Source organism: Pleurodeles waltl, chromosome 4_2, assembly GCF_031143425.1.
Source record: "Pleurodeles waltl isolate 20211129_DDA chromosome 4_2, aPleWal1.hap1.20221129, whole genome shotgun sequence".
Classification (NCBI taxonomy): Eukaryota; Metazoa; Chordata; class Amphibia; order Caudata; family Salamandridae; genus Pleurodeles; species Pleurodeles waltl.
Window position 1 is genome coordinate 853043013 of NC_090443.1, and position 24690 is coordinate 853067702.

The 24690-nt window shown below is 45.4% G+C and overlaps 1 protein-coding gene across 2 annotated transcripts in view; it reads right to left on the bottom strand.

Moving 5' to 3' along the window:
* PRKAA2 (protein kinase AMP-activated catalytic subunit alpha 2) overlaps positions 1-14275 on the bottom strand; it is a 275147-nt gene extending 260872 nt beyond the window's left edge. The window contains exon 1 of one of the 2 annotated variants that reach the window (XM_069232599.1): positions 14059-14275. In XM_069232599.1, the coding sequence (XP_069088700.1) occupies positions 14059-14152 (94 nt within the window). In that variant the 5' untranslated portion in view covers positions 14153-14275. Of the gene's footprint in view, positions 1-12947; positions 13000-14058 lie in introns of those variants that run through there. The other variant, XM_069232600.1, reaches the window with a different exon arrangement.
* Between the last annotated feature and the right edge of the window lie 10415 nt (positions 14276-24690).

Here is a 24690-nt window from a genome sequence, read left to right on the forward strand (position 1 = left end):
CGGAGATGGGCAGATGCCCAGGAAATGCCAGCTGCGGGTGCAAAGAAGCTTCGACTGGACAGAAGAAGCTGAGGTTTCTGCAGGAACGAAAAGGGCTAGAGACTTCCCCTTTGGTGGACAGATCCCTCCCGCCGTGGAGAGTCGTGCAGAAGTGTTTTCCCGCCGAAAGGACGCCAACAAGCCTTGCTAGGCGCAAATCGTGCGTTTGGCGTTTTTGGACGCTGCTGGGGCCCAGGAGGGACCAGGAGGTCGCAAATTGGACCTGAAGAGAGAGGAGACGTCGAACAAGACAAAGAGCCCTCACTGAAGCAGGTAGCACCCGGAGAAGTGCCAGAAACAGGCACTACGAGGATGCGTGAAACGGTGCTCGCCGAAGTTGCACAAAGGAGTCCCACGTCGCCGGAGACCAACTTAGAAAGTCGTGCAATGCAGGTTAGAGTGCCGTGGACCCAGGCTTGGCTGTGCACAAAGGATTTCCGCCGGAAGTGCACAGGGGCCGGAGTAGCTTGCAAAGTCGCGGTTCCCAGCAATGCAGCCCAGCGAGGTGAGGCAAGGACTTACCTCCACCAAACTTGGACTGAAGAGTCACTGGACTGTGGGGGTCACTTGGACAGAGTCGCTGGATTCGAGGGACCTCGCTCGTCGTGCTGAGAGGAGACCCAAGGGACCGGTGATGCAGCTTTTTGGTGCCTGCGGTTGCAGGGGGAAGATTCCGTCGACCCACGGGAGATTTCTTCTGAGCTTCTGGTGCAGAGAGGAGGCAGGCTACCCCCACAGCATGCACAAGCAGGAAAACAGTCGAGAAGGCGGCAGGATCAGCGTTACAGAGTTGCAGTAGTCGTCTTTGCTACTATGTTGCAGGTTTGCAGGCTTCCAGCGTGGTCAGCAGTCGATTCCTTATCAGAAGGTGAAGAGAGAGATGCAGAGGAACTCGGATGAGCTCTTGCATTCGTTATCTAAAATTTCCCCAGAGACAGAGACCATAAATAGCCAGAAAAGAGGGTTTGGCTACCTAGGAGAGAGGATAGGCTACTAACACCTGAAGGAGCCTATCACAAGGAGTCTCTGACGTCACCTGGTGGCACTGGCCACTCAGAGCAGTCCAGTGTGCCAGCAGCACCTCTGTTTCCAAGATGGCAGAGGTCTGGAGCACACTGGAGGAGCTCTGGACACCTCCCAGGGGAGGTGCAGGTCAGGGGAGTGGTCACTCCCCTTTCCTTTGTCCAGTTTCGCGCCAGAGCAGGGCTAAGGGGTCCCCTGAACCGGTGTAGACTGGCTTATGCAGAATTGGGCACATCTGTGCCCAACAAAGCATTTCCAGAGGCTGGGGGAGGCTACTCCTCCCCTGCCTTCACACCATTTTCCAAAGGGAGAGGGTGTCACACCCTCTCTCAGAGGAAGTTCTTTGTTCTGCCATCCTGGGCCGGGCCTGGCTGGACCCCAGGAGGGCAGCTGCCTGTCTGAGGGGTTGGCAGCAGCAGCAGCTGCAGTGAAACCCCAGGAAGGGCAGTTTGGCAGTACCATGGTCTGTGCTACAGACCACTGGGATCATGGGATTGTGCCAACTATGCCAGGATGGCATAGAGGGGGCAATTCCATGATCATAGACATGTTACATGGCCATATTCGGAGTTACCATTGTGAAGCTACATATAGGTAGTGACCTATATGTAGTGCACGCGTGTAATGGTGTCCCCGCACTCACAAAGTTCAGGGAATTGGCTCTGAACAATGTGGGGGCACCTTGGCTAGTGCCAGGGTGCCCTCACACTAAGTAACTTTGCACCCAACCTTTACCAGGTAAAGGTTAGACATATAGGTGACTTATAAGTTACTTAAGTGCAGTGTAAAATGGCTGTGAAATAACGTGGACGTTATTTCACTCAGGCTGCAGTGGCAGGCCTGTGTAAGAATTGTCAGAGCTCCCTATGGGTGGCAAAAGAAATGCTGCAGCCCATAGGGATCTCCTGGAACCCCAATACCCTGGGTACCTCAGTACCATATACTAGGGAATTATAAGGGTGTTCCAGTAAGCCAATGTAAATTGGTAAAATTGGTCACTAGCCTGTTAGTGACAATTTGAAAGTAATGAGAGAGCATAACCACTGAGGTTCTGGTTAGCAGAGCCTCAGTGAGACAGTTAGGCACCACACAGGGAACATATACATGCACACCTATGAGCACTGGGGCCCTGTGTGACAGGGTCCCAGTGACACATACATATAGGCCACAAACCCATGAGCACTGGGGTCCTGACCAGCAGGATCCCAGTGACACATAACAAACATACTGAAAACATAGTGTTTTCACTATGAGCACTGAGGCCTGGCTATCAGGATCCCAGTGAGACAGTGAAAACAGTGACAAACACCCTGACATACACTCACAAACAGGCCAAAAGTGGGGGTAACAAGGCTAGAAAGAGGCTACCTTCTCACACTCACCGGGTCCAAATTGGTGCAGACATGCACAGGTAAGGCTCAATCATGGAGGTAAGGCCTTGCATAGGTCGCACTGGCTGGATGGAGACGATGTCTCAGGTCACGTCAAGGTCTCATGTTATGCAAAGACTCAGGTTTCATTGCAGCATTACAATTCGAGCACAGCTGAACAGGCCATACCACAGCTTCACAATTCTGGCCCAGTGGCCCAGGCCACGCAACAGTTTCAGCATTCTGGCCAGGAATTGCTGAGGAAAGCCTGGGAGCTGAAAACAAGGGGCAACGAGATTTCTCTCCACAGTGTTACTCTTCTGCAGGCATACTGCATTAGTTTAATGCTGCACAATGCTCCTCCTGAACAGACACTCCTCTTCACGGTTGGCAGGTCCCTTTCACTCTCTTGACAAGCAAGCTGACTTCTTGATGCTTTGGGATAGGGTGAACATTTCTTCAGCAAGAGGTAGACAAAAGTGATGTCCCTTCACCTATGGGAAGCTGGCTGTCAAGGAGACACTCGCTTTGGTTGCACAGCAAGCATGCTACAGAATACTTTGCAGAGCACTCCCTTCCTGTGTCTTCCAGAATTTGGAAATGCAACTACAAGTGGATCAGTGGTCCTCACTTTTATACAATAAAAACAGACAGGAGATGTGAATCCACTGTTTGAAATTTCAGAACTGGTTTGAGGTGGTTCTCCTTTCAAGTGTTATATCCAAGCTGCGCTCCAGACACAGCCCTTGTGTGTAACAATGCCTCTCATAGCAGGGTAGTCTCCAACATGAGGCTGGGCTTCATCCAAGAGGTTCCCTACACATTGCGTAACAGATCCTGCAGTCCCAGCCTTCACCCCACCCAAACAGCACCTAAACTGCAACACTTTCAGGAAGATTAATAAGCAATTCTTTGCTCAGCAAAAAGTTACTCTATTTTAAAGGACACCACTAGATGTCCTCCCTCCATCTTCGGGAATGCCTGCAATACACTTCTGCTGTCTGGGAAAACAACCTCACCTCCTTCTTGTGCAAAAGGCCACACCAAGGGCATCCAAAATGGCTTACACAGGGCTCTATGACTCTGGTTCACTAACACACACTATGCATGTCCCGTGCAGGCTACACACTTAGATGCACAACAGGCAATTGGGATATTAGCGCTAAGATCTGGGTAAGCATGTAGAACAGAACTCTATAAAAGTGGGTAACAGGCCTCTACCCCAGTAACACAGATAAAAAGGCCTGGTTACAACTATGGAGTAGCAAAACTTGGTACACTATCACCACCTTTCTATGTACTAACCCACTGCCAGGTATGTAATTCACTGTTTCTTCAATGAGGGCAAGCTTAGTGTAGCCCTCCAGGTCACAGAACAGGTCCAAGACCTCACTTATGCCAAAGGGCAGAACTATGTTACTGCACACTTACTGAAATAGTGTGAGTCTACAGAAAAAAAAAGAAAAAAGAACTTAGAGCAGGGGAACAGAACTATACACCATTTGAAGGGCATTCCCATCCGAACACCATAACAAGTCCATTTCTCAAGTAGAATTTCATGAATTTTATTGGTGATCTAGTACGCCTGAGAACCCAGAGAGTCCTCCTCCCCCCGTTCCTGTCTAAAGCCACCAGGACCATCTGCGGAGTCCTCCAGGAGTCCTCACTCAGCCCCACCCTCTTCAATGTCTACATGGCACCACTCGCCAGCATCATCTGATCCCACGGCCTCAGCATCGCCTCCTACGCGGACGACACTCAGCTCATCCTCTCCCTCACTAAGGACCCCGCAACTGCTAAGACCAACCTCCACAACGGACTTCAGGCCATCGCCAAATGGATGGAAACAAGCTGCCTCAAGCTGAACTCGGAGAAGACCGAGATCATCATCTTCGGCCCCAACAGATGTGCTTGGGATGATTCCTGGTGGCCTGCCACTCTGGGGTCGGCCCCAACACCCACAACCCACGCACGAAACCTCGGCTTCATACTGGACTCTCTGCTCTCTATGACTCAGCAAGTCAACGCCATCTCGTCCTCATGCTTCAACACCCTCTGCATGCTCCGCAAGACCTTCAGATGGATCCCTGTGGAAACCAGAAGAACAGTCACCCACGCCCTCGTCAGCAGCAGACTGGACTATGGCAACGCCCTCTACACTGGAACAACAGCCAAGCTCCAGAAGAAACTCCTGCGCATCCAGAACGCCTCAGTACGACTCATCCTCAACCTCCCTCGCCGCGAACATATCTCAGCCCACCTCAGAGACCTCCACTGGCTGCCTGTCAACAAAAGGATAATTTTCAAACTCCTGATCCACGCCCACAAAGCTCTCCACGACGCTGGACCTGCCTACATCAACGAGCGTGTCAACTTCCACATCCCGACACGCCTGCTCCGCTCCACTAACCTTGCCTTCGCAACCATCCCCCGCATCCACCGCACCACCACCAGCGGCAGATCCTTCTCCCACCTCACCGCCAAAACATGGAACTCCCTCCCCACCAACCTACGTCTGACCCAGGACCTCATGACCTTCAGGGTGAGTAGCGCGCTTAACAAATTACTGATTGATTGATTGAGTAAGCAATCTGCTTTATTTTTCAACTGTTCAGTTGTTTTCTTCACTTGTCATTATGCACATGCGTGTCATCCTCTGGGTTTTTTCAAGGCTCCAAGTAACCACTGAACTTTTTTTTCATATATGGTCAACAGTCAAATAATGGTAAAAGTAATGAATACAATCTAGGATCCAATAAACCTAATCTTGCTTTCACAAGACAAACTGCAAAACGTAAATGAGTTTGAGAAGATAACTGAAGTCAGAGGTGGTGCATTTAAGGAGAAAAGGAAACAATGGGACACACACACAAAGTTTCTATTTCACAAAAGGCCAAATGTACTATTTAAAAACTGCCCGCTATTAGCCACCAATAGTTTTGTGCCCAGAAAAGAAGTTTACAAACCTATCTGTGCAAGAATAGATCAGTTCTTTAAATTCTGATTAATATTAATAAGGTAGTTTGCAAATCGTGACTCACTCTGACTGGAAGCCATCAGAAGATGATGGCCTGCTAGCATTAGCAGACCACCATGTTGGTGATTGTCTTTCAATAAAGTAAACTTTTTTTTAAGTACAGGAAGACAGTTGCGTTGAAAAAATTGTTAATTTTTTTATGTCAAGCCCACCAGACAGCACAAGATGTCTAGTTGGAAAAAAGCACTTCAAAGGGATTACGATCCACTCATTGCTTTCCATTGGTTCACTTTACTGTCACTCTCTTTTGACTGTTTATTATTCATTGGCTTTCCTTGTCCCAGCTTTTCTGTCTTGTGTTTGTCCCTCTAATGGACTTAGCCTCTTTACCATCTCTCAGATTGACTGGCTTTTACCCCTCGGTCAATTTTAGGGAACTACTTTTTTCTTTTTGCTTAAGCACTCCATAACAGTGTATGTGTTTTCCAGTTCTCTCTCTTGAGTATTTCTCTCACCACCAAATACCTGCACTCTCCGTTGCTGCCTCCCTCATGTTGCAAGCTCTCTCTCAAATGCTTCTCCCTCCGCCAAACTTTCTGCCTGCACCATCCCATTATTCTCCCTTGTGTGCTGCTTTTTTGCTTTTTTTACCTCTGCCCATTCCCCACTGCTTCTCTCAACCTGCTTCTCCATCACTGCCCCGCCCCACACTCACCTTCTTTTATCAATTGTTTTCTTAATTTTCGGGGGAGGACCAGGAAACAATTTGCTGCCTCTGCCTTATGGGAAGGCACTTTCATGCTACTTATTTCTGTTTTTTTTTTTTATTACTGATCCATTTTGGCTCTGTAAATAAAAAACAAATGGCATCCATGTAATTCTGTAGGTGTGCACGCACAATGATGCATGCCCATGCACACATGCTCACAAATGTGCACACCTACAAAATGATGCTACAACAGCATCATTGTGCTTTATTTGCCATGATGGCCAGCATCTTGACAAAAAGGGGGACCTACTGGCTTTGCCAATGCTTGATTCAGTTTGTTACAGAGTTTGAAGTGGTCCCATGGACCACTGCCTAATCCTCAACAAACATTTCAGATTGAAGCATAGGTTTATAAAGGCATCTTGGGGACATTCTGAAAGTTTCTCTTGGAATGCATTCCACCCATTGCTTACCATTGGCTTTGTGGTTTGTAACTAACATTTGCTTGCTTTTTATTTACCAACTTTATTTGTGTTAGGCTGTCTAGCATGTCTTTGTCCCTCCCGTGGAGCATAATCTGTTCACCATAGCTCCTTGTATTCTTCCATGACTGCCTGCTTTTGGGAAACAGCCTTTACGATACGGAAATTACCACATTGTGCATTTACCACACATTTTTTAACATGCAAATTTTTAACATGCAGGTGCCTTTACCATGCATACCTTTACCATGCATGGGAAGTCTACTTAGGATAAGTATAAATGTTTTTTGCCCACCTTTACCATGCATGGGAAGTCTATTTAAGATAAATATAAATGTTTGGGAGTGTGTGTGTGTGTATATATATATATACATATATATATATATTCATCTGCTATAGTTAGAGTTATTTTATGTACCTATAATACCTATAACTTATGACACTTAACTCTACTCTATGAAACTCCACTATATTACACTCTACTCCTTTCTAATCCACTCTACGACATTCTACTACATTCTATGCCACTTCACTCTAGGCCACTCTATGCCACTCCACTCAACAACCCTCCACTCTGTGACCCTCCACGACACTCTATGACACTGTGCTCCACACTACGACAGTGTACTCTATGACACTCCACTCTACGGCATTCCACAAGATCCTACTCCACTCCACTTTACTACACTCAACACTACTCCAATCTACGACACTCTATGCCACTTTACTCTACTCTACACCACTCCACTCGATAACACTCCACTCTACTCCACTCTATGACACAACACTTTGCTCCTCTTGACTCCACTCTAAGACATTTTACAACATTCTAATCCACTCCACCCTACAACAGTCCACTCCACAACACCACCACACTCTACACCCCTTTGCCCTACGACCCTCTATGACAACCTCTGACCCTCCATGATACTCTACTCCACTCTACCACACGCCACTCTACCACACTTAACTCTATGCCACTCCACTCTAGGCTGTGCCAGTCTACACCATGCCACTCTATGCCACCCCACTCTATGACACTTTACAACACTCTACTCCACTTTATGCTGCTCCACTCTACACCACTCCACTCTATGACACCCTATGCCACTCCAATCTGACACTCCACTCCATGCTATGCTACTTTATGCACATTCACTCTACATCACTCCACTCCACTTCAATCCACAACACTCCACTCTAATTCACGACACTCCACTCTAATCGAGAATATCCAACTGTGAAACTCTCTGCCTCTCTAGGACACACCACAACACTTTTCTCTATGCCACTGCACTTCACGACACTCCACTCTATTCCACTCTACAACACTCTATGCCACTCTACAACACTCTATGCCATTCCTCCACTCCACGCCTTGCCACTTCACGCCAATCTCCTCTTTGCCAGAAACATTTAGCCATGCTGAACAGCAGACACTTTGGTGTACAACATGGCTAAAAAGCTCTTGCATTAGCAAGACCTATTGGCTTTGTCAATGCCTGTTTTACCATTCCCTTTTAGAATAAGTTAACACTCCAAATCCAAGAAGTCAGTAACTTTCAAATACTGTGCAACCGGATTGCGGACGTAAAACTAATATTAGTACATTGCCCACCAAATCGGTATTTGGAAGGGAGACCTTCAACACTGTTCTTCTAAAGAGCGATTTATTATGGGATCAGAGACCTATTTTAGGAGTCGATAAAAGTTTACAGACTTCTATAAATGGATTCGCACATTCACAAAAACATGTTTTGCACGCCTGGCACTTAATCTCTCTCACAAACACACACGACGCTCATATAGTCTATCTCCCACACACTTTCTCTCTCAAACAGACACACAAAGTCTCTGTCTCTCTCTCACACACACAAACGAAGTCTCTCACAAACGTGCAGTCACAGGCTCTCTCACACAAACACACACAAACATTCCGACACACACAGTCTCTCAGTTATTGTAGAAACAGTTTGGAAGTGCCGCCGCTGCTCCCCTGCTGTCAATGAGCTGACAAGATTAGTGGCTCACACCGATACCACCATACCATGACCTTAGATGAGGGTGAAATGACAGTAACTTCCCTGAAAAGGTCAGGGTTGTTTATAGTAGACCTACGAGTGTTGTTTGTAGGCAGTTTTGGATTGTATGAACTCTCCTTAACTCGCATTAAACAGAGCTCAACTCAGATCCAATGGAGGGAGCAGGGCAGTGTTTTGTGTTCGCTCCGCACCCGGGGGGCGGGGCGCGTGGGGTGTGTTTGGTACAACACGCTACACTCCGTGTGTCATAGTGAAACAGATGGCAAGGCATGGATGTTCATGTTTCACAACACACGGGAACTGCATTTGGCGTTTCTTTATTTAGAGCCTCCTGGATTATGGAAAGCGCTTTGCTTAGTTACGGATTTAAATGCAAACCCAATGTGCCACACGTTTAATGGAACCGGAAAAGCAACATATGAAATGCCTTCACTGTTTAAGCTGTACCACGGGATGTGTAAAGGAGGCCTGTGCACGAAACAGATGTACTGTAACATTTGGCTAGCATGGTAGTAGTGCTGACCCTGCGAGGGGTCGCTATACTCCTTGTTGACTCAATGCTGCAATGCATTCCGCTGATTCGGCACTACAATACACTCTTCGCTGATTCAATGTTACAATGCACTCCTCGCTGTTTCAATGATACAATGCACACTTTGCTGATTCAGCACAATACACTTTTCGCTGATTCAATGCTGCAATGCACTCTTTGCTGATTCAGCTCTACAATACACTCTTTGCTGAGTCAATGCTACAATGAACTCTTTGCTGATTCAGCAGTACAATAAACTCTTCGCTGATTCAATGCTACAATGCATTCTGTTGATTCAATAGTACAATACACTCTTCGCTGATTCAATGCTGCAATATACTCTTCCCTGTTTCAACGCTACAATGCACTCTTCGTTGTTTCAGTGCTACAATATACTCTTCACTGTTTCAATTCTACAATGCACTCTTCGATGTTTCAATGCTACAATGCACTCTTTGTTGATTCAGTACTACAATACACTCCTTGATGATCCAATAATACAATATACTCTTCTTTGATTCAATGCTACAATATATTCTGCTGTTTCAAAGCTACAATGTGCTTTGCTGATTCAGCACTACAATACACTCTTCGCTGACTCAATGCTGCAGTGCACTCTGCTGATTCAGCACTACAATACACCCTTCGCTGATTCAATGTTACAATGCACACTTTGCTGATTCAGCACTATAATACACTCTTCGTTGATTCAATGCTACAATGCACTCCTCACTGTTTCAGTGCTACAATGCACTCTTTGCTGATTCAGCACTAAAATACACTCTTTGCTGATTCAATGCTGCAATGCACTCTTTGCTGATTCAGCACTATACACTCTTCACTGATTCAATGCTGCAATGCACTCTTTGCTGATTCAGCACTACAATACACTCTTTGCTGAGTCAATGCTACAATGAACGCTTTACTGATTCAGCAGTACAACACACCCCTCGCTGATTCAATGCTACAATGTATTCTGATGATTCAATAGTACAATGTACTCTTCGCTGATTCAATGCTGCAATATACTCTTCGCTGTTTCAAAGCTACAAAGCACTCTTCGTTGTTTCAGTGCTACAATTTACTCTTCACTGTTTCAATTCTACAATGCACTCTTCGATGTTTCAATGCTACAATGCACTCTTTGTTGATTCAGTACTACAATACACTCCTTGATGATCCAATAATACAATATACTCTTCTTTGATTCAATGCTACAATATATTCTGCTGTTTCAAAGCTACAATGTGCTCTGCTGATTCAGTACTACAATACACTGCTTGCTGATTCAATGCTTCAATACCCTCTTTGCTGATTCAGTGTTACAATACACTCCTCACTGATTCAATGCTATGATATACTCTTCACTGTTTCAATGCTACAATGCACTCTTTGCTGATTCTTTACTACAGTACACTGCTTGCTGATTCAATGTTACAATACACTCTGCTGATTCAAAGCTACAATACACTCCTCACTGATTCAATGCTACAATGCAGTTTTTTATAATTCAGTGCTACAACGCACTCTGCAGAGTTAATGCTACAATACACTTTTTCGCTGATTCAGTGCTACAAAGGAGGGGCATGGAGTAATGACCTGAGCTGACAACTTCGGAGCTGGGGGAACCAGGTTAGAATCTCGGCGTTGACTCAACATCCTGTGGTTATGGGCAAATCACATAGGGGGTTATTCTAACTTTGGAGGAGTGTTAATCCGTCCCAAAAGTGACGGTAAAGTGACGGATATACCACCAGCCGTATTACGAGTTCCATAGGATATAATGGACTTGTAATACGGCTGGTGGTAAATCCGTCACTTTTCCGTCACTTTTGGGACGGATTAACACCTCCTCCAAAGTTAGAATAACCCCCATAATCTCCCCATGCCTGCATTTCAATGCTTTGAGACCCTCATATGTGATCTGCCTCACTTTAGAAATCCTGGATTTATTTATTTACAATACACTCCTTGCTGATTCAGTTCTACAATGCATCCTTTGATGATTCAGTTCTACAATACACTCTTTGCTGATTCAATGCTACAATGTATTCTTAGATGATTTAGTGCTACAATACACTCCTTGCTGATGCAATGCTACCAAGCATTCTTTGATGAATCGATGTTACAATACACTTTCCTGATTCATTGCTACAATAAACTCTTTGCCGATTCGATGCTAGAATACGCTCCTTGCTGTTTAAGTGCTAAAATGCACTACTTGGTAAGTTTGGGCCTGATTTAGAGCTTGGCGGAAGGGTTACTCTGTCACAAACGTGACGGATTTCCAGTCTGCCATATAACAATTCCCATAGGATGTAATGGAATTGCAATACAGCGGACGGGATATCTATCAAGTTTGTGATGGAGTAACCCCATCCGCCAAACTCAAAATCAGGCCCTATATGTTATAATTCACTCTCTGCTGTTTTGATGTTACAATACACCCTTTGCTGATCTAATGCTACAATGCACTCCTTGCTGATTTAATGTTGTATTGCACTGTTTGCTCTTTCAGTGCTACAATGCTCTCCTTGCTGATTCGGTGCTATAATGCACTAGCTACGGATACAATGCTACAATTATCTTTGTTATCTTTGCTGATCCAGTACCACAATACACGTCTCGTCCATTCAATGCCACAATTATATATTAGTCTGTAACAAAAAGAGGCAGTAACAGAAGTGGGAATCTCATAAAAATACAGTGAATGGGAACCAGGAAATGCTGCGAGCTTAGGCCCAAGAATAGTCTCTCCCTCATCGTGAACCTCTGACTTGGACCTTTTCACACACGAGGGTATATTTATCCGTCTGTAACTCATCCGCCACTCTCCTCCAGGCGTTCTGGGAAAGCAATGTCACCCCGGGACCCGCTGTGCCCTGCCTGGCAGGCTTATAATTGCAGTAAAAGAGAATGTGTGCTGTAGCCATTACAACTCTATATTGTTCACAGACAGAAATGTGTGTTTGAGTAACATACACACCTTTGTTGGTCTAACACAGAAGTGCTAGATTTTGCTGGGATTTAAGTTTATGTGTCACTATTTCATAAAAAGCACACACTGTTGCGGCAGAAGATACAAGCACACCGCAGGTGTGTGCTACCAGCTGCTGTAGTAAAAGACTGGGAGCCCACAGGCATGCACACAATGTTATAGTACAAAGAACTGCAACTTTGCGAGTTGCAGGTAACAGAAGGATCCCGCAACAAAAGCAGTAACCAGCTGAACTAGGTATATAAAATACAAGCCCGTGACCTGAATGCTACACGCCGTTCTTTGCGGCAGGCGCAATAACACTGTATGCTATTTGATTATGAGTCAAACCTGTGACTGGACTCCATTTAGAGCTCTCCAGCTAGAGCACACCTTTCTTGCTGCTATATGCCCTGGAACTCGCTAAGTACACAGCATTCTCTGCATCAGATACCTTAATCCCGTAAATGTAATAAAATGTAGTATGTGACCAATTAAAAATCCAGAAATATCTTTCTATCAGATGTGTCCTTCTTGCCAATTTTCTTGAGAAACAAAGTTTTAAAAAAAATCCATAACTTGACTTATGTCACTCCGCCCCTTGTTACTGTCACGTATGTACCCCCAGTTTATGGAGTCGCTAAGTATTTTGTGCCTTTTTCAGCACTGACAGTCACCAAGGTACAACTACTTATATTCGTACAATCAAAACACTTCAGAGGAAAGCACGTACAGGCCGACATTTAAATGTATTCATAAGGCTTTAAAGATGAAAATCATGTCGAGGCTTACTCACCACGACCTTTGTTTAAGCCGTGCGCAGACCCCCGAGCGTCATCATTGGCTGCCTTCCCAGAACACACTTCTGAAGTGCAACCCACCTCTTTCACTTAAAAAACGCATTTGTCACTTAAAGAAACTGTGTCGTAAATTGTAAAAAATTACTGAGGTGCTGTACTGTTTCACGAGTGCAAAGCAATTTCGCTCAGTGGCTTAACGCTAAATGATGCCCCCATCCCCTGCAGATTGCAATGAAGGGCCCCTGAGCCTCCCATTTCTCAGAAAATATTTGATTTGACCTTGGCCTGAATGCCCCCCCTCCACTGGAGGCGTGGGGTCCTCTGAGGGAGTCCCCGCCCGCCCCCGCCCCCCCCCCCCCCCCCCGCCTGCGCAACAGCAGGGTTTTGTGTTGATCCCGCAAACACTTTTACTCGGCGCCGGGACCAGAAAGAGACCCACATTTATTTCTACCCAAAATGACCAGAACTAGATCTGTGCTATAAGGGGACCTAAAACGCCCAACCAGGGCTGGCTGTGATCCGTGCTCCGGGTAAACATCACAAGTAACTTTTAGGGGGGATAAACTCTCTACAATAAATGAACAGTTCTATCACCAACGCTTCAGAAATGCCGGGACGAAAGGACACGCGCACTTGCTCTGCTCAACGTTTTTCCAACAATGGTACATATGACCCTGTGCATGAACCACGTCTATCCAAAGGGACAGAAGATACGGACTTTCCATTTGAATTAGGAAATAATGTAATTATTCTTTCTTGCATTAAGATCACGTGGGGGAAACCCACGGGTGAAGTGGGGGGCGGGGGGTGGGGGGGTTGTTAAGGTAAGGCTGACACCTGCCGCGCTCCAAGCCTGCATCCAGAGCCCAATTTGCCTCTCGCTTTTTTTACCGAGACTTGCGCACGCCCCCTGCGCATGGAAATATCTATTCTCCAAGCCAGCTGCGCCATGGCTACCTGAAAAGTACAGGTTTAACAACATTACGCAGGCTACAGCTTCTGCGTAAGGTGCGTCGCCGTTAGAGAATCAGCCCATCTCTTGCCACCCGCTACGCGACAGTGACGCTCCACAGAGCCACGCGGAAACAAGAGGAAATGGCACTCAGCTTTTAACTTTGCCGAAGGTACCGACTCCCAGGGTGTCCCCGAGCAGGTAGTGACCAATCTTCACCCTGCCGTCGTGCTTCTGCTTCTCAGCCATCTTTGCGTTCCGCCTGTCCTGCTCGGTGTACCCAGCATGCAGCGGGGCTGGCAGAGGGAATGCCAGGCTGGTCGCTGATGCTCTCACCGGGGGCTCTCGGAGACTGTGGCACAGTGGGTGCTGCAGACGGTGGACTCAGTCTGTCCGTTCCTTATCAGTGCCGACGCGGGCTGTAGCCTGGAATGTTGTGCAACCAAGCCTTGTTTCTGCCGGGACTCCCATTGAAGCAAAACACCATCCCGCAGTGTTTGTCAACATTAAAAACTTTCAGTGCCGGGGTTTGTGAGAAACACGCGCAGGGTTACTTTCAGGGTAGTATTATGACGCCGGATACCCGCATTTTTTTCAGTGTTATCTGGGGTCCATCTCTTACTTCAAGCCGAAACTTGTGAGTCAGCTTTCAAATTTTGGAAATCCCCCTGCATAGATTTCTAAATTAAATATATTTGTCAGGGTCTTTTTACCCAAGTGATATTCCGGGGTACTGCCTTAATGTTTTTCACACCCGTTTCAATAAGTAGTGGATTCATTATTTAACTGGCAGCGTTGATGTTTTCCCATTGCTCAAGCGGCATTTGCACTTGAACATGGAGCAGAGAAACTGTTTCCTTCCTGACGTCTATGAAATGAGGATTACAGCATGAAGTGCATTAAGTCAACTTTAGTGCACACGTTTCTTGAGAATGAGAGTTACGATGACACGTGTTTTCACAGTGCTTCGACTGCACACCACTGACCTAGAAAATGTTGTATAAAAATCAAGTTGTAGCTGCTATTATGGTACCTGGAGCCCGTTTTTTTTAAAGCCCTCTTAAGCATAATGCTGGCACTGCTGAACCCCTTTGCTGTTATGTCTCCCTCCTATGTAAGCCTTTTTCGGCTTTTTGATGTAGGCTTAGGCCTTGTTGGAAATGACCTCTCTGCAAGGTCACCCCGAAATATTTTGCCTTACTCCTCTTTTTTTCTGGCCTCATTTTTGCTCGCTTCAGGAGTCTGGACACTTTACCTTTGCTAACCAAAGCTAAAGTGCATGCAATTTCTCGCTAAAACATGGTAACATTGGCTCATGACCAATTGGCATATTTAGTTTGCTTGTAAGTCCATAATACAATGCACTACATGTGCCCAGGGCCTGTAAATTGAATGCTACTAGTGGGCCTGCAACACAGGTTGTGCCACCCACATAAGTACCCCCTTAACCATGTCTCAGGCCTGCCATTGCAAGGCCTGTGTGTGCAGTTTCTCTGCCACTTTGACTTGGTATTTAAAAGCACTTGCCAAGCCTAAAGCTCCCCCTTTTTTTGCATTTACGTCACCCTTAAGGTAGGCCCTAGATAATCCCTAGAGCAGGGTGCCATGTAGGTAAAAGGCAGGACATGTACATGTGTGTTTTATATGTCCTGATAATGGAAAACTCATAAATTCATTTTCTACTACTGTGAGGCTTGCTCCTTTCATAGGATAGCATTAGGATTATTCTCCTATACTGTTTGCGTGGTAGATTCTGATCAGAAAAGGGTAACCAGGTCATATTTATTATTGCCTGAATGGTAATTGAAAATCCTGCTTATTGGTAAGGTTGGAATTCATGTTACTATTTTAGAAATGCCACTTTTAGAAAGTTTGCGTTTTTCTGCACTTAAAATCCATCTGTGCCTTACAGCCAGTTTCCAATCAATGTCTGGGCTGCGCTGGTTGACAGCTTCCTTGTGCATTTCATCCAGACATCCACAAACACAGGATTCTCAGTCACACCTACACTCATCTGCATACTGAATGGGTCTTCCTGGGCTCAAAGGGTGGAGGGCCTGATACTTACATTTCAAAGGCTAGTGGCCTGCCCTCACACAGGGGACTGCCAAACCCCTACTGGGACCCTGGCAGCTAGACCTCCTACTGAAAGGGGACCTTGTGCACTTCAAAAACACTCTTTGAAGTCTCCCCCACTTCAAAGGCATTGTTGGGTATATAAACTGGGTCCCTGACCACCACCTACGCAGACACTTCTGGTCCTGAACCTGCAACCTGTCAAAAGGAACTCCCTGGATGCCCAAATAACTCATCTGGACTGCTTTGCTGAGAAGGACTGCTGCCCTGCTGTTGCCCTGCTGCCCTCTGACTTTGCTGAGAAGTGCTCTCCAAGGGCTTAGATTGAGCTTGCCTCCTGTTTTCTGAAGTCTCAGGGCCAAAAGGACTTCATCTTTTCAGGAAATTCCTTGTGCGCCGAAAATTGACGCACAGCCTGCCAAAAACGACGTACAGCCATTTTGCGATTGAGAAATCGCTGCACAGCCAAACCAGAACAATGCAGCCTGACTCCCTGAGTGAAGAATTGACACAGCGCCTGCCTTGCGGGCGGAAATTGGACACACAGTCTACCAGATCTACACACAGCAGAACCGTAACGATGCAGACTGACTTCCGAAGGGAAGAAGCGACGCAGCGCCTGCCATGCAACAGAAAATTTAATGCATCGCCTACTGGATCGACGCAGCGCCTTTGACTTCTTCCCAGGCACTCATGATTTCCTGGCATCATCCCTGGGCGTAAAAAAGATGCCCGTGTCACAGTGAGGAACCAAGACTGTGCGCCGGAAATTGACGCAAAGCCCCTTGCAGCGCGGAAAGAAACAACGCATCGTCTGTCCCATATCGGAAAATCAGTTGCACACTCTATTTTTCCACGCATCTCCTTCCCTACGGTCTCCATGCATTTTATTTTTTATCGCAAACAAGGTACTTGTGCAAACAAGAGCCAACTATTGATATCTAAGATTTAAGACTCTTTTTAATCTTGCAAAAGTGATATCTCAATTTGCGCTTATTGTATCTTTATCGTTTTGACCTTACTTTAACCAGACAAGTATCATATATATTTTTAAACCTGTGTGGTGTATTTCTTTGGTTTTTCACTGTGTTACTGTATGATTTATTGCACAAATAGGTTATACATTGCCTTCTAAGTTAAGCCTGATGCTCAGTGCCAAGCTACCATAGGGTGGGCACAGGATAATGTGGAATGTGTGTGACTCACCCTGACTAGGATTGTGGTCCCTACTTTGACAAGGGTGTATACCGCTGCCAACTAGGGACCCCATTTATAACAGGCCTCCATAACTTTTTGTCCACATAAGCTATCCACACCAAACATGTGTCCTTTTTTCCAACATCCTGGGGATTCTAAAGGTACTCAGGATTTGTGGATCCCCCTGAAGGAGACCGAAACAATAGTCAAAATTCTGCTTAATTTTGGCTTTTTTGGGGGGGAAATGGGTAAAAAGTGCTGCAGAGAAAGCAACTGTTTTTTTCCCCTTCAAAGTGGCATCAACGAAGGGTATGAATGTATGATCTTTATTTGCATGATTATTTAAAACCTTTGCAAAGACACAATAGTTTAAAATACTTAAAGCAACAACAAAATTAAAATTGCACTTCATCCTGTAACGCCATATCCTATGCGACATCTATCGTTGCGTCATTGCCTGAGAGAAGCCGCTATATGTATGGAGTGTACAAGTCTGCAAGACATGAATAAAACTTAATTGCCACAAGCATACAAAAAAAATTATTACCCGAAAAGAGTGCAATAAAATACCAAGAATGTGGAGTAAGAAAAATCTGTAACAATGAGTATAAAATTCTATAAAAAAAATTTAAATCAGGAATACAGGTGCCCTATAATACAGAGTCCACGTTCATACTGCTCCTACCCCATGTTTCAATGTACTAATGTTCAGGGTCTATGTTCGGTCTCATATGTGAGTGCCGGTGCAGCACACAGTTGCCCTCTTTAAAACTACTCATAGTCAACATTTGGGGGGGTGCGTCAGCCACTTAGTTAACGTTATTTTTGGTGCTGCCTCCCCCTTTTTAATTTCTGTACGTTGGTGGGTACGTCCTAGCAGTACATTTATAATCATGATGATGAAAAATTTCCCAAAGCGGGCCAGCTCCATGGGAGTCTCAGCAGTAAATATGTATTTAACAGCTTCTTTACATGTCCTTAGGCCACATTTCAGAAAAAGAGGTTTAAAAAGTCGGCGTCTCTCCGATGCCAGACCCGGACAGCAGCATATTAAGTGACAAATGGATTCGGTGTGATAGTTGCATAGAAGACATTCCTGAGAGTGACCCCACATTGATTTCCAACTGTATTTAAATTCCCATGCCGGTAATGTTAGGAGTCGCATATGTAAAATACTTTGAAAAGTTTGAGCTCCCAAGAGCTGCTTTCGCATACGGCTGGAGGTTAGCGACACTGTACGACTCAGCCAGACCCTCTGCCTCCCTAATTTCCCTGATTATGGCAATGTCCTTTTCTCTGGAGATTTGCGTGCCATGGTTTTTCAATATCTTTTTCAGGAGGGCCTTCAATATTAGAGGATCCGATGAGTACGTGGGGACTAAGTCGAAAAATTCCTCGGCATGCCTGAGATAGATGGCCCTGCAGCTGGAAACGTCTTCAAAAATTACTTTCAGCGAGCCCCTCAAGCTGTCAGAATTGGCCCTGGAGACGCCATGAGATAGCTTAATTATGTCCATTTTGCAATTTATGTTCATATTTGTTATGTTAAATTCCAGGCATATCCCTGCATGTCTGGTGGATTTAGGGATTTGAAAAATCCTTTTGTATGCTCTCATTTGACATTTCTCCAGAGTTTTTGTTATCCTACCTGGATATGGTAAATGGCCTTAAGTGATGGTGGGTAGAAGTTTTGCCTTTATAACTCTCCTAATTGATTCAGCTGTAGGTACTTGGAGCCGGAGATAGAGTTTAGCTAAAGTGTAGGTGGTTCTCTCTGCCTTAATTCCTAGTGCTGTTGCCTGGTGTACTATTTTACTGGTGTTAGATAGCCACACTCTGAGGTACTGGTATTTTTCTTCCTTGTCTATTCATAAAGCACCAAGCTGGATATGGTAAATGGCCATAAGTGATGGTGGGTAGAAGTTTTGCCTTTATAACTCTCCTAATTGATTCAGCTGTAGGTACTTGGAGCCAGAGATAGAGTTTAGCTAAAATGTAGGTGGTTCTCTCTGCCTTAATTCCTAGTGCTGTTGCCTGGTGTACTATTTTACTGGTGTTAGATAGCCACACTCTGAGGTACTGGTATTTTTCTTCCTTGTCTATTCATAAAGCACCAAGCTTCCACGCTCTTGGATATTTCTGCGACTGGCGTCCGAACACCAAAACCTTGGTTTTCGCTGCATTAACCTTCCATGCATTTTTTGCGTTGTAGTTGTGCAGGTTGGCCAGGCCCCTTTTTAAGCCTAATTGAATCTGGGCAAGCAGGACTAGATCATCTGCATATTGGATTATAGGAAGGACTGTCCCAGTTTCAGGGGAAATGTATTTCATCTGAGTAGGTCCTTACCAAGGTCGTCCGTGTAGAGATTGAAAAGGGTAGGAGCAATGACACAACCTTGTTTAGGCCTTTATTAGTATATATTATTTTGGTCACATGCGTGTTCGAGATCTTTACTCTCACCCATGTTTCAGAGTAGAGTGCAATTATTGCCACCAATAGATTCCCTGGTATCCCCTAGGTGGCCAACTTCTTCCAGAGTATGTGGTGTACTCCATCAAAAGCCGCACTGTAGTCGATTAAACACACAAAGAGAGGTTGAGCAGCTGGTTTCGGGGTTTTCTCTCCTAAATATGGGAGAGATAGCACATTCTCTAGAGTGGATGAACATGACCTAAATCCTGTTTGGTACATTGGTACAGTATTAGTTTCTGTAATCCAATGTTCTAGTTCTCGAAGCAGGACCCTTGCATAAGCCTTGCCGTCCATGTCCAATAGAGCAATTAACCTATAATTTCCCAGGAGAGTTGAGTCTCCCTTTAAAAAAATTGAATGCTATATTGAGCCTTTCCAGGCTCCTGAAACATCTGATTGACGTAGGCAGTTGTTGAAAAGAGTGGTCAGGGGGGCGGCCCAGAAATCTTGGTCATCCTTAAATGTGCTCCCGGGTAGGCCGTTTAGGCCTGGAGCTCCGCCCCTCCTTATACTTAAAACCATTTTAGGCGAATTGGCTGTGACCGTAAATGCGGTATTTTCTAGGCCATCAAAATCGAATTGCCACCCCATGGTGCCCTGAGTTTCAGTACATCCTGGATCCACATAAAGGGATCCCACGTGTTTTTCCCTGACACTGGCTGCTATTATGTTTGCCTTACTTGCTAGCCCGTGTTCTAGTGCATTTTTGTAATCCCAAAACTCTCTACTTTTTTTAGGGAGCAACAAAGCTTGTAGGTGGATCCAGAATTCTTCAATCTCTTTCTGCTTCAGTTTCCATATCTTTCCCTTAAGATCTTTCCTTTCCTGTCTCCTGAGAATTTTTGCTGCCGAGGATTTATTCCTTCTGTATCTTTTTTCTGGCTGCCATCACTTTCGTTTACTCTAAAGATATTCCCTTGTTGTATTAGACAACCATGCCTTTTGTCTGTTGTTATCTATTGGCCATTGTTGGACTGGGCAGCTTAATGAAGAATGTAAATTCTTTATCAAATGTACCCACTGATTGCCAATGTTACTAATCTCTGCTTGTAAGATTGGGGATCCATAGGCCCTCTTCAAAAACTCGTATTTTACCTTATCCTTCTCACTCCATTTGATTCTCTTTGTCAATGGACATAGATTAGTTGCGAGTTGCTTTCCGGTAGCTATAGTTTGGCAGACTCACTGCTTCCAGGGTTATTTCTATTGTAACGGGGTTGTGATCACTCTCAGGTCTTTGGGTCACTTTATAATTTCGACATCTATACCATAAAGCTGGGCTCAGGAAAATATAATCTAGTGTAGAGATATTTTTAAATGTTGGAATAGGTGGGCCCGGCCTCGTAGTCTTAACATCTGATGATCTCAGTTGGTATTCTGTGAAAAAAGTCTGTAGGGCGGATCTCAAAGAAACTCTGGGGAGACTCACACCCTGCCGAAGTTGTTGAATATTGAAATCTCAAGCGATTAAAAGTTTATGTTTCGGATACTCATATACATATTCCTTTAGTGTAGACTATATTGACTTAAGCTTTGTCTGTTTAATTTCACGGTTAGGATTTCTGTATAAATTTATGATTGTGATTGGTATGACTTTTTTACCCAGAGCAAAACCATATGTGGTTATTACTTGTACCCCACTGGTTAATTTCTCCCAAGGAACTAATTTCCCTGCTCTTTCTAATTTGACGTATGTTGCAAGACCACCCATGTATCTTCCAAACAAGTTTTTCTTTTTTGCGGTGGTATAAATGGTTGTGAAATCAGCTGTGATTTGTGGTTCCTTCTTCCAGGTTTCCTGGAAGCACAGGATATCTGCTTTTTTTAGGAAATCCTCAATGTTAGGGCTAGCAATGAGAGAGGCTAGCCCTGCCGCAGTCCAACTGATGACCTTAATCACATTATCTATATTAGTTTGTAGGGGACCATGGTAGTTAAAGACACGTTTTCTCATTAGTGTTCAAAGCTGTGGGAAGCCAAATCCCAGGTCGGCCTACCCGCGATACTATGGTCCGTTCTTGCGCTTTCGTGTTGGGGCTTTCCAGTGTGTTTTATTAACTGTATGGAGATCTTCTTATCTATTATCAAGGGTTCTACCGCCGGAGTGCCCCTCAAAGCGCTGAATGGTTTTTTAGTCAAGCTTGTGGCTTGAGTTTCCCTGGTCAGCACTTGCGGGTAATGCTCTTTTCTTGGTTTGCTGATTTTTTATGCCCCAGTCATCCAGGAGTCCCTCATATTTAAAGATTTTATCAACCATGGCCTGGTTAATCCAAGATGTTAGTGTAGATTCTCCTGGGCAAATCCATGGATATTTGTTGAAATTTACTGTTAGGAGGTCCCCTGATGTGAGGATCAGTAGTGATGGTGTGTGGTGCAATAATCTCAAGATGTTTGACCTGTTTAGTATATCGCAAGAGCCCTATGATGCATATAAGGTGGAGAATATTATTGTTGGCTGCTCACCAGTTTCCTTCCGATTTGTGCTATATGTATTTGAAGTCCTCTAGTACACCCGCTCTTTCTCGAATTTTTTTGTGATGGGGTGTTCTGGTTGGGCAGTGTGTATGAATATTTGCTGTCTATGCTCTCTACTCAAGGTGTCCCCCTGAGCAACCTCCATTACATCTGTGCATACAGGAAATTCTTCATTGGACCTTCAGTTGACTCGTTTTTTTTACTTAGACTAGATTCCCAGAGGTATTCCTCCTGTCTCCCTTCCTGTTCGATTCTATTCGGTTGATTACTGTAACCATGTGTAAATGGTTCCTGTATTGATGTGGAGTTGCAAGACTCGTTGTGACCTTTCTTTTATATGTTTCATACTGTTTAGGAGCACCATTGGTAATGTATGAGGGAGTCACTGCTTCCTTATCGCATGCGATGCTCCTTCTATCGTCTGAGACCGGCTGATCGGGCGAGGGTGCTGCTTCTTGTTAACAGCCCCTTCTATGTCGGCCTTGCCTCCCTCCGCCATGGCCAGTTTTGGTAGGGCCATCGTACCTTCTATCTCACCAGTCGATGGTGCTGCTTGTTCTCCTATTGGAATTGAGTTATTATTCTCTGTTTATAAACATTGCCATTGGAGGGTGTTTGATCTGTGGCCACTTTGTATTTGTTCGACCCTACATTGAAGCAGTCTTCTATTTTTATGACATTATAAGATTTTGCCTTCCCTGTTCCAGCCTGATCGATTGCTGTGCAAGTGTGTTCCAGGACACAGGTTTTATGTATCACATTTAATTGTGGACTTTTCCGAGAAATTGGATAAGACTCTATCTGCCAGGTAACTGCTGGGGATCCCCAAAGTTGTTATGCCTGTGTTTTTTTTTGTTTTGCGACTTGGAGGGTCACCAGTTTATCTATTATTTCATCATTTCAGGACCCCAGGGCCACCTTATCCTCTCTACCACTATGGTCCCAGTTTTCTAGTTTCCCACAGAGTGAGTTCAGTTTGCTGTCTAGGGTTAATACACTTTGGGATAACATGTGGGTTAAATCTAGGCGGATCTTCATTTTGTGTGACTGCCAGGTTAAGGCTTTTATTGCGGGTAGCAGGGAGGCGTTGATGGTCTCTATGATGTAATCTGATCTAACAACATCTCCCCTGTCCTTATGGGGGATGTTTTGGGGTTGCTTTTCCTCCCGGGGACTCTTGGTCTCTTTCCCAGTGCTTGGTGCTCCCGTGTTTGTTTCTCGCAATGGGCAATCATCTTGCTCTATTATGGTTGGCCATTCCTGTGAGGCTTTCAATAAGGCTTGTAGTGGGGTGGAGCAAGCTCGCCCATCGTCTGTGGATTCATTTACTTGAACCACCTCTAATTGTGGTTGAGACTGCTGGTGAATCTCAACCACTATAGTCCGGTTGTTCCCACTTGGAGGTTCTGTCTTCATTTTCCCTGGTTCCGGATTAACGCTTCCTCTAGTGGATGCTAGTCCTTGTGCTGGTCCGGATGTCTCAAGCTCGTATTCGGAACTCGCCAGGTACAAAATGCTTCTTTTGGCTCCCCCACAAGGTGCGTTTTTGTTGTCTTTATCATTGTTTTTACCCTTGGGCTATTCCAGCACTGTTCCGGGGCAGTGTCTGCCAGTGCAACCAGTTCTTCGAATATTGAAGAGCCCGTGCCAAAGCTTGTCGCACTGCTAATGGAGTCCGGCTCTTGCTCCTGCTCCAGACCATATTCTCTTTTGTGCTCAGTTCGTGTCAGCCTTGGTAATGAGTCATGCTCCAGTATCAGAGATGGCAGAGTAGCTAGAGACTGAGGAGCCTGTGGAGCGGGGTCATCCACAGGAGCAATGGGGTCTCCCTCTTTGTCGCCTTCTCCTGCCCCGCTTCTTGCTCTTGTAAAGTAGTTATGGATGTAAATTTTCTTAGAGCTAGAAGCCTTCCGCTTGAGGGCGCTCTTGGAGTCCATTGGAGTTTTGTGCTCATCTACTAGTTGTTGGACTGCCGTAGCGCTTGTTACATTGTCCTCTCCTTCATGGTGCTTCATTCCGGTTAGTGCCGCAGTGCGCCTAGTTGAACACAGGACCAGGAGGGGGATGCCACTTTATCGGACTATGTGGACTGCACTGGACGTATGCTGGAGTGGATTGAGCACTGCCACGCCCGCCCTTGAGGAAGGTGCCCACTGCTACTCGTTGCTGCTAGTGACTTGCTGTTCCCCCAGTTTTGTGCCCTTTGCCCTCTGCCAAGACTGTAGTCTCTGCCACGAATTCGGTACTGGATTTTCTGCTGTCGCTAATAGTAGTGTGATGATAGTTGCTGTCCATATCTGCCCCTGCACTCCTTATGGTGCCAAGTTGTAAAGTTATGGGTGGCGGGGGCTGGGGGATTGTGCAGGAACCCTTTCCCTGACCCCTGGGTCTGTGTGTCCCACAAGGCTGATGCAGTCACTGTAGGATTGAACTCGTAGGCTGACAGGCTGCTGCTTGGCAATATTTCAGACTCTTTCTATTTCCCACGGCTTTCCAGAGGTCCTTTGCTGGATTTTTTCCCGGAGAAAAGGCATGCAAGGCAAGGGAAAGCAAATCAAAACTGACT